Consider the following 13,459-nt stretch of genomic DNA (forward strand, 5'->3'; position numbering starts at 1 on the left):
AAGCAGCAGAAGAAAATAGGTTTTTTTGGGAGCCGCCTCTGTAACTTGGAAACCTCTAAATCAAATGACCTTAAATTTGTATTAGTTAGGCTGCCCTGTGCCTCTATGAGGCACACCAAATTTCAAAGCAATCTGAATAACTATTTGGATTGTAGCACACTTGCAAGAATTGAGATTAAAGCATATAAATTGGCAGGAATGGAAGCCCTCCAGCTGTTTTTCTGTAGTGGTGCCTGTGCAGTGTGTGTATTTAAAAACAAAAACAAAAAAACAAAGCAATTTTTTTCCCTAGTCTCAGATTTGTTCCCTTGAAGCACTAGCTTGGGTAAAACTTGACAGTTTGAGACCATTCTGACCCAGATAACGTAAATAGTTTGATCTTTAGCTCTAGGACAAAACAAAAATCCTGCCTAGAAGCTTTTGAAAAAATGGCTGGGGGAAAGAGGCATATATCTCCAGAACCTATAGATTTCAACTGACTCCAAATTTGGATCACTAAGCCTATTCTGCATCCTCCTGAGGCATATCAAATTTAAAAGAAATCAGTTTGTGTACATTGATTTGAGAGATTGAAAAGGTCCAGTTGATACTGATGTCGTGATGGAACTTAACTAAGTGGTGCTCCTGTGTCACTGTAAAGCTTTCTTGACATCTTAAGATTCCATTGAAAACATCTCTTTTGAAATCCCCATCATGGAAGCACTGAAAGTGAAACCGACAATGCTGAATTGTATACTTGTCTCAGCATGTAAAGTGAAAAAGTAAAGAGTATAAGTAATAACAAGGACATAGTTTTTAAGGAAAAACATGTTCACTTCTAGTAACCTAAGTTGTTATAAACAAAGTGCTTTATGTTGTAACTAACATATGCTTCAGTTACCAGTGCCCCTCTACCTCAGTTACTTGGTTTATTCTTTGTGTATGATTTTTCCCTAGGTACTGTGTGACAGCTACGTGATAGTAATTAGTTCTTTAATAATAGACTTTTTGAAGTGTTTAATAAAAACAAACTGTTCTTTCCTTTTACTAGTTACCAGCTGGACCAAGATGACTGATGTAAATGTATCCAACTCCTTAAATGGCTTGAGCTTGATGGGAATTCTGGACACCAAAGTGGGCAACAGTATCCAGAATCTTCAAAACTTGAATTCAAGGGCTCCAAGAGCACTCTCTTTGCCTGAGTATGGACCCAGCCAGCACTCTAGTACTTTAGAAGATAGCCATAGCCTTAAATCTGTAGATTCTGGTATTCCAACTCTAGAAATAGGGAATCCGGAGCCTGTTCACTGCAGTGTGTTAAATGTGAAGAGAAAACAGTCTGAGTCTGAAATCATGCCTGAGAGAACTTTTCAGAGTGCATGCATGCTGCTGTCTTATGTGCCTCCAAGTTCTTTGGATGCTGAACATGAACACAGTGTACGAAAGTCCTCAACTTTTCCGAGAACTGGATATGACACGGTTAAACTATACAGTCCAACTTCCAAAGCTCTGAACCGAAGTGATGATATCTCTGTCTGTAGTGTGTCTAGTCTCAGCACAGAACTGTCAACAACTTTATCTGTTAGCAATGAGGACATTTTGGACTTCATGGTCACAAGCAGCTCAAGTGCAATAGTGACCCTGGAGACTGATGAAGTGCAGTTTTCAGATGTTACATTGAATTCCACTAAGGAGACCAGTGAACAAAGCCAGCAGGCGTATTGTCAAGAAGCAGATGTGGACAGTAAGTTGAAAATATTGGGACCCTTCTCTAGCTTCTTTGCCAGGTAATTGGATTTTGATATTTAAGAAAAAAGTTAGTGTTCTGACTATGTATTCGGGTCTAGGAGGTGCTTGAGGGGTTTTATGGTAAGGAGTTACACCTTCAGCTAACAATTCTAGTTCCTCTGAGTATCAAGATTAGTGCCATCTTTCTGCTCTGCCTGAGTAGGCCAGAGCTGCGCATGGCTGACACACTGCAGTGGGTAAAATTCTGTGGCTGGGATCCACAGAAGCTTGAACTCTGCACATGAAGTGAATGAAGGTGGAACTCTTCTTTCCAGCTGTGTTTAAAGTGAGGAAGCAAGGTTCCAGGGGAAAGGGCTCTGAACTGGACCCCAGGAGATATGGATTTTCTTCCTGGCTTTGCCATTGACTTACTGTATGACCTTGGGTAAGTCACTAAACATCATATGTCTTGGTTTCCCTGTCGGCCAGATTAAGAGGATACTTGCCCACTGTTGTAAAGCGCTTGGAAGTCTAGGGATAGAAAATGTTCTAGCAGTGCTAAGTATTTTATTAATATTAAATGTAAACACATTCCACTTAAAGTCTGCATAGTCGTCAAACACTTTATTTTGTTTTGACTTAAGGTTATCAGTTCACTGATAAGGTGACAAATGACTAAGGATATGATTTAGTCACGGAGGTCAAGGATTTCATGACTTTAATGAACCTCCATGACTTCTTCAGCTTCAGCCCCCCACCCCCACAGGGCTCAGGCTTCAGTCTCCCCAGTGGTCAGTCCCCCACCCCTATGGTTATTTTAGTCAAGTCATGGTGGGCTTTTGTGAATTTTTGTTTATTGCCTATGACCTGTCCATGACTTTTTTATTAAAAATAACCATGACAAAATCATAACCTTATGACCAGTGGTGTTTAGACTGCTCATCTTTGCTATCAAGATTAGGAAACAGTACTGTTGACCACCTCACTCGCTTGTCTTCATAATGGGAAAATGCCGAGACCAGAGTTAGAATGTGGAACTTGAGCATTTAATTATTGAAATGGCAACATCTGGGGCAGCACTGAAGCAGTTACATTTCTGAAAGGCTGCCCTGGCTTCCTACATTAAAAGTAATGCATTTAAACTGATGCTTGATAAAAAATAAGTAGAGCTAGTACACAAAAAAAATCATGGGCCATCTTAAATTGTTTTGTTTGATGGAACGCATGATTTTTTTTTTTGTACTAGCTCTACTTGCTTGATAAGAAATCAGTTTGAATACATTTTTGGAGCAAGTTGTCTAGTATGGTGTAGAATTCAAATCAATTATTGCTTGGTAATTATTTCTGTGTTCTGCAGCTTTAGCTATAAAAAGCCTGTTTTGCCTATCTGATTATTTCAATGAACAACTTACTCTTCTTTATTTAAACTTCTCTATTTGCCGAAAGAAAAGACTGATGAAACACTGACAGAACAATCATTTCTGTTACTTCTCTGAAAGAGTGCCTTAACCGGGGGGGGGGGAGGAAACAAAAGCTGTTGATTTAGAAATATTAAACTGACTGCTAAATGACAGCTTAAAGAACAATATCTTAACAATAAAATAATTTTGTAGTTCCAGTATATTTGAGTACTCCACTATGGGTATGTCTACACGGGAATGCTCCCGTGGCAGCGCTTTGAAGTGTGAGTGTGGTAGAGAGCTCTCCCAGCGCTTCTGGTAATCCACTTCCCTGAGGGGAATAGCTCTGAGCGTGCAGCGTGGCTCCCAGTGCTCAGCCTGTCTACACTAATGCTGTAAAGCACTCAAACTTGCTGCGCTCGGAGGTGGGGGTGATTTTTCACCGCCCTGAGCCAGCAAGTTAGGGTGCTATAAAATCTAAGTATAGACAAGCCCTTACGTTAAAATGATTAAAATCAGCAAGTGAGGAAACCTTGATTTAAATAGTTTTCAATCTTGTTTTGCACTGGTGCTCTGTAGTTTATTTTGCTAAAGAAAGTTTGATTCTCTTTCGTTACAGTACTAACCAAGGTTCTCTCACCATGAAAGAGAAACTGAGTGGGAAAGCTTTCCTTTTTACTCCTACTCAACTTCTCAAATTGGAATGAACTGGTCTTTGAATTGAACTAGTTGTAAACTGAAATGAAACAAATATTCTCTGTATGTCTGCAGAAGAGACTACTGTTATCACAGGTGGTTTAGCACTTCACCTGGAACCAGAGTTGGCTGTTTAGCCATCAACTTTTACCAGTTCAATTAACTTTCTTTAAAACATTGGCAGCAAAAATAAATACTCAAGCAGTAATTTATATCTTTAAATTATTTTAATAGGCTATAGGAAGTTTTTGCATTAACATAGGTTGTCATAATTTCAAATTCAATTTTAAATAGTTTGTTTTAATAGTTAAATCTGTATTTAATTTACATTTTTAAATCTACCCTCATTGAAAGCAAAACTGACACCTTTGGTATTCCCTAAAAGGGAAATATTTTTCAACAAAGTACCACATCGTATCTAACAGGTAACTTCTTACACTGAGCGATACCACCAGAGTGCATATGAGACTCAGTTCAGCATAGAAGCAAAGTAATCCATCTGTCTACTGCTCTTATTCCTTCTCTTAACTGGGGGTCGCTTTCATGTGGCTCAGGCAAGTAGAAACCTTTTGAACTTGTCTGCTTCACCTGAAAGAGCCCTGAAAACCTTGTTTACTGGTTGGGATCTTGCTGTCACTTGCCTCATTAGAAGTTGTCCATATGGCCTTGTCTCTTTCACACAGCATTCCTGTGTGCGCACATAACCTATTTGTCCACTTCCCAGCTATCTCAACCATATTTCCCAAGCACTTAATGCTGTATGTCGTGCCTTTGTAGGCACTTAGACACACAGTTCCTCTCTTTATTTTTCTTTTTGTGTAATTATATCTAATGAACCTGCAAAGTTTTTGGTGGAACTACCTCAATGAGGCATTCCTTTATATGTGGATTTGGAAAAAGCAACCTAACAGCAAGGGATCTTGTAGTGGTGTGTGAATGGCACCCTGGTGCTAACTTTCCTCTGTTCCCTACAGTGCAGAAACACATGCCTCAATATCAGTGGTCTCCAAGGTAGCATCTGTTAGAGGTTCTAGTAAGTGCTTGCCTTGGAAAGAGTCTGCTCCACAGCTTCAGTTCTTTGTTTCCTTGGAGATTTATCCAACTCTCTGAGAAATAAGATGTAACTGTTCAAGAGACTCCATTTTATTCAGTTAATTTGCTGGGAGTCGGGAGGGAGTATCATGTACTTCTTGTACAGGATAGGTTGCAAGGCTGCTACTTGCGGGTCAGGCTTTTGTATTAGATATGAACTGACTACAGAGCTTCCTTCTCAAGGAGAGATACCAGAGATGTCTTCCATAGGATTCTTTTATGTACTGCCAGGTATGGATAAAGTTTGCTTAAATAAGTACTTGATGACCATAAGCCGATTTGTTTATAAGCTGACACCCCTGCCGCCCCCCAGATGGATAAGTAAAAATGGAAAAATTTTATAACCCGTTCATAAGTCGACCCTATAATTCTGGGGTCAGCAAACTTTTGCTCCTGCACCATCAGGATAAGCCGCTGGTGGACCGAGATGGTTTGTTTACCTCGAGCATTCGCAGGCATGGAGGTAAACCTAAGTAAACAAAATATCCTGGCACGCCTGCTGCTTATCCTGACCGGATGGGGCAGCAACTGGTGGGGAAATTTTTTTGAGGGGGAGAAGCTGGGAGTCAGGGGAGTAACCCCTGTGACCACTCCCTCATGACCCCACCCTGGGACCCGCACACTCTCCCTTTCCCACCTTGTCTGGGGAGGGCCGAGGGAGGATGTCTCTGACCTGGCTGGAGCTGCTCTGGCACTGTCCATTTAGTCCACCCAATTCCTTCTTTGGGGGCTACAAGGTAAGGTCACACCAGTATCCCTAATCCAGTCTGGGGATGTCTTCTGAAGGGGATATCTGGGCCAAAACCTTCTACTCCTTGGGCACACTTGTTCCCCATTCACAGTGCCACCCTGCTCTAGCAGTGAGCTCTCCATTCACAGGAAGCTGCAGCATGAGGTTTCAGCTACCATACTCTCTCCACCTTCCTTTCCTATTGATAGCGGCCAAGGGAATGCTGGGAAATGTAGTTCTTTCCCTGCTCCAGGGCTGGCTCTATAATAGCGATCCCCAACTGCCCGCCAGACGAAGGACCATGGTGGCATCCGCTGAAATACCTCTGAATTTTGGCAGCGATGCCTCTTGATGACATTGCTTGTCGGCGGCAGGCGGCATCATCGAGAGGTGTTGCCGCCAAAATGCCGAATGCTCGACCGCCGCCTGTAGGCAGAGAACTACAGCTTCCAGGGCCCCCTGTTGGTTCTCAGCTCCCAGGCTGTATCCCTGCCAGCTGCTGCCCCTGCAAATGGGCTGCCCCAAGCACCTGCTTGCTTTGCTGGTGCCTAGAGCCGCCCCTGTACGTGCCTGTTGTCATATCTGGTTGAGCTACCGCTGTTGTGATGGAATCCAAATGCTGAATCCTATGTGCACTTAACTTGCTGGAACTATGCAGAGTTTTCAACACTGTCCCTGGCTTTTACCTGTAGGCATGCACACCAGGCATGGACCTCATGTCTGACACCCTGGTAGCAGTGGGGACCCTATACCCTGAAACTCGTGCCATCTCCCCAGCAGCTTTTGAATATTCCCCACTGAATTCTACCACAGGTCTAAGCCTTCCAGTTAACCTGTTCAGGGGCATGCAATAATGAAAGCAAACAGACACGAGGATGGATTTTTACCCAGGATTCTGAAATGCCGTTGCCCTTTGTTTAGATAGCAAGAGAAATACAAATTTATATAAAAACAGCACAGACACCTATATGTATTTCCCTGTCTCTGGGTTCCTCAACACTCTGGAACATTCTTTGGGCTTCTGCAGAGTCCTCTGGCATGTTTGGGATCCTTGTCTTGCGGCTTGTAGCTTCTTTTCAGAATCAGGGAGCCTTTCTAGATCACCTAACTCTTTGCTCACGGCTGACCCTCAAATTGAGTTGAATTTCCTGGCTAGGAAAGCGTGTCCATCTCTTCCTCTTTCCTGCCAAAAGCTTCCTACGTCTGCTTGAATCTTCCTTCAAGTTTATTCCTTGGGCTTCAGCTAACCTATTGCCACAGAAGCATCGTGGGACATTACCCAGCGTACAGTCTGGACTGATGGACAGCTGTGTCCCCATGTTTTTCCAACCTGGTGTACTTTTTACCCAGCTTCGCTGTGAGAGTAACCACTCCTGGTCTGCTAACACACAGCCTCCAGCATGTAAATCACTCCTACCTATATTGTATGAGTATACATTACAGGATAATACCAGCAAACTTCCAGTCCCAGATTTTCCCCAGAAGTGTGCATCTTGTACTGGACAATACAAACTCATATTAAGTGTCTTGTACTAATTAAAAAAACTATATGCACAAATATTGTTATGCTAAATGAAGTTCCCCAAACATTTCAAACCAAACATACTGATTTAGATAAAAAAAAAATAATGAAGCAAATTTTTTAACGACAGAAAGATTACGTGACTATGAGTAATGAGGCATATAAGTCAGAACTGGTTACAAAGAAATTAAAAGTAAAACACAACTAACACCTGACTTAACAAGCTAAGTGAATACCACCACATATTCCAGGGCTCTTACTGGCTGAACCTCCTTCAGTCAGGATCCCTCTCCCCCACCCCCGCCCCAGCCAGTGCTGATTCCTTTGCTCTTCAGGTGCTATTGATACTGTGGGTAGAGAGCAAGGGTGACTGCCCTCTTCTTATAGCCGTTTCTCTTGCACAAGAATCATCTCCAGCTGATGTTAAGAAGACAAAGGGTATGGCTACACTTGAAATTACAAAGCGCTGCTGCGGCAGCTCTTTGAAGTGAGTGTGTGGTCGGAGCGCCAGCGCTGGGAGAGAGCTCTCCCAGCGCTGCACGTAAACCACTGCCCTTACGGGTGTAGCTTGCAGCGCTGGGAGCCTAGCTTGCAGCTCTGCGGCGCTGATTACACTAAGGCTTTACAGCGCTGTATCTTGCAGCGCTCAGGGGTGTGTGTTTTTCACACCCCTGAGCGCGAAAGTTGCAGCGCTATAAAGTGCCAGTGTGGCCAAGGCCAGAGTCTGAGTGGCCAGGAACTTCTTTGTCAAAATGTATCTTTCCTTCTGAAGAGTGTCCATTTGATCTTGTTGACACCTAGCTGAGGCATTGGCTAGCCTTTTGTATCTGGGGAACTTGTTTGTGACTGCTCTCCAGAACAGGTTGGAATGTGTCTTGATAATATCATACAGTGAGATCTTGTATCTTTACATAAAATGTTGCCACACATTTTACCAGGACAATAATCAGCAAATCATGAGCTTTCAAATGATACCTTCCACAGTATGCTTTGTACAAAATTTAACATAGTCTTGTAAATGGAGTGAACATAGGGGTACAGACTGTTACAGCTTCCATCTAAATAGGAAGGATCTCAGAACTCACCGTTTTGTACGTGGTCTTGGAGAGACTTGCTACAGTCCTGTCAGCAAACTGTGGATTCCGTATCCCTACAGAGTCATTCCATGATGCAACAAGTTCATAACATGAACCAGATTCACAAGCTGTACTCAGAAAATTGTCTAAATTGTCAGACCCATGGCTCACTGGAAGTGAACTATTTTAAAAGTAGGCATGTCTGAGACCGAAGTAGCATTTTAATGGGAAAACCTAACGTCTTTGGTAAAATCTGAGACATTATAACTGCTATTCCTATGTGATTTCTGGTATTTTCTTTTCTCAGACCATTAATACGTATTTCATAATTATTTTAAGTAAGAAGAAATATAGCTAGAATAAGCATTTCCATTGTTAGATGTGTTTGAGGACCCCCCCCTTTTTTTTCTGTAGCTCAATATGAATAGAGTAGAAGGCATTGAACATTTAATATGCAGAGGAAACTGAGAGCTCAACACCTACACACAATGGCTTAGTCTACACTTGCAAGCTTTTTCTCCAAAAGGCAGCTTTTGGCAATGAAACAGCAGAGGTGTACATACTGTAAAGTCACTTTTTGCCATGAAACTCCTCAGTTGCAGCCCTGTAATAAAGTCACCTTGAGGAGAGTGATAAGGCTTTTTGCGTAAAGGTTTTATCACCAAAGTGCCAGCGTAAACACCTTGCTTGGTTTTATTGGTATAATTGGCCCCCGGAGGTGTCCCGCAATGTCTGCAGTGACAGCTCTGCCTATTGTTTTGAACTCTGCAGGCGTGCACCCCTCCCCTTTCAAAACTCCATTCTGACAGCCAGGGTACTGTGCTGCTCTACTCCAGGACACACACAGTAAGTCGTTAATGTGGAATGCTCCTGCTGTCTCCCACACTACACACAGGCAGGGCTGTGTGAGAGAGAGAGACTGTGCTGTGCAAAGTCAGGGAGGGAGGTGGGAGTTGATGTCCGGGGTTTTACCTCTCCCTGCCTCAGAACAGGTTGCTTTGGGCAGCTGCCTGAACTTGGGAAACAGCTTGCCAGCGCGCACACACTCTCTCTCCCATCCACACACGCTCCCTCACACACTTCAGTTGAAAAGCGGCTGCAGTCTAGTAGGATGCATCATGTTGATGCTGTACCTGCTCCATGAGGCATTGCAAATCCTTCCCAAAGCACCTTGTAGCCAGTTGCATGGTGGGATAACTACCACAATGCACTGCTCTCTGTTGCAAGAGCTGCTAGTGTGGATGCGCTCCAGCGACACAAGGAGCTAGTGTGGATATGCAACATAGGATTTAATTAAAGCACTTTAATAAAGGTGGTATAACTTTTGGCAAAAAACTTGGCAGTGTAGACCTAGCCAATGTGAAGTACACTCTTTCAGTCTGGGGGTGGCAATGTCAAGGAGCTTGCAGCAATTTTTTGTAGCTTGGGTGATTACCCTAGTTCAGACTGCAGTGGCTAATAGCTCAACTAAGTAAAGAAGAAAATGACGCCAGCTGTCTGCACAGTTTCTGTCACATAACTGGTGTATTTCTGACAGTCTATAATGAAAATACCACCTAATCTCAATCTGACTCCTTTATCAGTAAGTTCCACTGTGACTATTACAGTATGCAAAAATTAAACAGTAACATTACTTTGACCTTCAAGAATCCTACTTAATTTCTACCTTATTCTGTGTTCACTTAGTGGCTCTGATTCTGCAAAACAGTTGTGCCTGGTGCAAATAGACTAAATAATTTGTATATTAAGTGAGAGCTTTCATAATAAATCAATGAACTTTTAAACCATTCTTTAATTACCATAGTACATTATTTTTAGCTCCCTTATATTTTCAGTTTGATAATATCAAAATTGAGATGGAAAAATACAGTTGGAGCTTTTCTGCTCTAGGTGACGTAATAAAGGCTAAGACAAAAATGGTCTGGAGAGAAAGTACAGGGGGTCATTGCATTACAACTCTGCAATAAGAATGCAGTGGATAATTGAAGATCTGTTAGACTTAAGAGAGTAAAATCTTAAATTTAGGTTATATGGTGTCTGGAGCAGGATACTTTTGAGTGCTACTGAATATATTCTGAGATTGGTGGCATAGCAGCTGTTAGAAATTAATATTTTTTCTAACAGGGTGTTGATTATGCTATTTTTTTCCTGCTTAATATGGATATAACTTGTTATATCTTGTAATCTAGGCCATTATGCAAGAAGTATTGCCTCAAATTGTCAAGGCCTGTCATAACTTAGGGCTGGTCTTCAGTACTGGGAGATTGACATTGCTCCAATCGATGCAGCAGGGATCAGTTTAGCAGGTCTAGTTATTCATGTAGCTGGAATGGCATAACATAAGTCGATTTACCACCCCACTCCCACCCCCCAGTGAGGACAAGCCCTAACTCTGTAATCTCTCCAGCAGTGATTCTGGAAGCAGGGAAGAGCCTGATGTGCTGTGTGTCAAACATCTCAATTCTGGGCTTTTCACCCAGTGGAGTTTTTTGTATATGTGTCCTCACAGCTCACTTTCCCTGCAAACTTCTTTGAGACCAAGAAGCAAAATAGTTCAGCCTGTTTTGTGTGGCTGCCCTCTCTCAGATGGCTGCCAGTGAGGCTGGCTAAGGATACAGAGGAGCTTTTGAGACACATAACATCAACTCTAGATTAGAGAACCCAGTTTTTTGGTTGGGAGAAATTGATGTGTGGGTCAAGCTTGTAGGAGTAAACATAAAACTTGTCTATTTCGGTAAAGCCATTAAGTATACTTTTGGGTGCTATATGAATTGATGTGGTGAAGGGATACAATGGCAAACAAGATAATAAATATGATAAAGTGGTGGGTTGCAGGGGATTGTTTCCAAAAGAAATGTAGTGTCCTTCATTGGAAGCCTAATTGAAGTTCCCCATCCCCACATGACCATCCACATTCATCCGTGAGTAGGTTAGGGGTAACTGAGTGCCAGATTCCCATTAGGACAAAAATAAACTTTTGTTGTTACAAATGAACATTGGGTGATGGCCAATAAGAAATTATGATAGCCTGTATGTGAGAGTCGAGTCAGTCATTGTTGCCAGTTAACAATTTTATAATGAAGACTGATTATCTATGCTGATTGCTAAAAGAACCTATAGATTGACAGTGTACATTTAAAGTCAAGTACTCTACCAGAAAAAGTATGATGTTCTTATCCCAGCATTATATTGAGCCATTCTTTCCTACAATGAGTAAGTTCAGTTTTTTGATTTAGCTGCCGAATTAGCAAATTTGACTTTTTTCATAAGGTTTTATTTCTAAGAATTACAATGATGGATACAATACTGTACACGTGGCCAGAAGGGAGACTGTAATTTGAGTTTGTATACAGCAGATTGCAAAAGGTGTGTCTACCTGCCTGCCTTTCTGCTTTTCCCCACCCTCTGATGAATGCACAGTGTATGAGTCCTTCCTTTTTCCTGTTGATACAGTGACAATTACTGAGAGGTAGAGTTCCTTGACTCTGACAGCATTCTATGAAGGTAGAACATTACATCTTTAGCTGTGTGGATTTGACTGTGAAAGGATTCGGAGACATTTCAAGGACTCTTGCATCTGACTTTCAAATCTGGATTAAATTAGCAACAGAAATTATGGCAGCACCTTCTATACTCCTCTTAATGGACAGGTTTGTATACAAAAATTTTCTGGTTTTTGTTTTTTAATTGAAAAGTGACTGTATTCGCTTAAGGCAGCAGTTCAGCTTCAGTAATTTTTTTTTATAATTTTTAAACTCTGTAAATAAGACACATCAGAGTGTGAAAATAACTGAATAGACAATACAAGCTAATGGAATAGCTATATAAACTATCCAACTAAGAGTGGGAGCTGAGATTTTCTGCTGGGGATTCCCTGGCCTTTTGGGAAGATTGAAAGCAGCAGACAACGTTCTTTTGTATGTGGTGTGAGTTTAAAAAAAACTGAACTTGAAAAGGCTTTGTGTGTGTGCTAGTGGAATTTGATTTGATTTTATTTATTTTATTTTATTAAGTTTTCTTGGTATTGAATGATACTAGAAGGCTTCCATAGAGCTGTGGGAGGGCACAATACTGCATGTGTCTTGGTATTGCAAAGTGTATGAAAACCTTTTTTCAGTTTGTACTATAAAATAATTTGAGTGCTATAAACACATCTTAAATGAATGCTGATTAGTTCTTAAATTTTATCATAAAACAAAACATTCTTGGCCAAACTGAGGTTAGCTTATAAATACATTATTCCTGATGAATTACATTATCTTTTAACATAGTGAAGACACTAAAGTTATCTAATATAGCTATCCTTGAATACCATTTCCCTTCCTCCTTGTTTTTTCCATAATATATTGCTAAATCTGAATTGAACATTGTTTTCAGAAAGTACTAGCAGCTAAACCAGATGTGTAACACATCTAAAAAGACCGGTCATCGTAAAGCTCACTCTTGAGTGAGAATTTATATTCTCTCCAGGTTGAGAGTTTTTTTCTTCTCTCAAATTTAATTGAAAATACTTCAGCAATAACAAGGCAAAACATGTTTTATGTGCCATGCTTCATTTTGCAGGGGAATCTGCGGAAAGACTAATTTCCCATTTTCAGTGTGGTGACATCTTTGTCAGTACTCTTAGAACTCTTTTATAACTTGCTGCTGCAGTTTAGTGTTATGTTTCACATTTTTAGTAGGCGTGCAAATTAAACCCATGACACTCTTAATTCCTCCATACTAATGATACAATGGACATGATGCATCGTGTCAGATATTCATGTGAATCAACCTGATGTACTGTAATGGCTGTGCAGGATACATTAGAATAGATGAGAGAATACTTGGTATATGAATTTTCTGATGCCTCAACCCCACTCCACCTCCTTTTTAAAAAAATGTAAGGTATCCAACCAATTTTTTGTGACTTAAAACTACTGTGAAATTTGAGGTTAGAAAACTTGATTTTTAAAATAAAAGTCTAGAGTCTGTCAAAAACAGTGTGTGTGTGAGAGAGACTGTGTAAGAACATAGTACAGTGATTTTTGTTTAATCTATAGCTCTTTACTAGCCATTACTGACCTTTTCACTGATTTATCCTTTGGACTGAACCTTTTCATGCATGAACTTGGCTCAGACATGAGGCTGCTCAATTTAGTTTTCTAAAAACTCTAATCAGAGTTGCTCAAATCAGGAAAAGTTGTTTCCCTCTAACAATTGTTTCGGGGGGGGGAGGGGTTTGTGCTCTGGTAAA

The 13,459-nt window shown here is 41.1% G+C and overlaps 1 protein-coding gene across 2 annotated transcripts in view; it reads left to right on the top strand.

The window, feature by feature from the left end:
• Positions 1-13,459, top strand: part of TBC1D14 (TBC1 domain family member 14) — a 97,523-nt gene that overhangs the window by 6,955 nt on the left and 77,109 nt on the right. Inside the window, exons 1-2 of one of the 2 annotated variants that reach the window (XM_050947609.1) lie at positions 1,671-1,766; positions 2,043-2,152. In XM_050947609.1, coding sequence (XP_050803566.1) covers positions 2,106-2,152 — 47 coding nt within the window. In that variant the 5' untranslated portion in view covers positions 1,671-1,766; positions 2,043-2,105. Of the gene's footprint in view, positions 1-1,030; positions 1,767-2,042; positions 2,153-13,459 lie in introns of those variants that run through there. The other variant, XM_050947608.1, reaches the window with a different exon arrangement.

The sequence above is a fragment of the Gopherus flavomarginatus genome, chromosome 3 (assembly GCF_025201925.1).
Source record: "Gopherus flavomarginatus isolate rGopFla2 chromosome 3, rGopFla2.mat.asm, whole genome shotgun sequence".
NCBI classification, from domain to species: domain Eukaryota; kingdom Metazoa; phylum Chordata; order Testudines; family Testudinidae; genus Gopherus; species Gopherus flavomarginatus.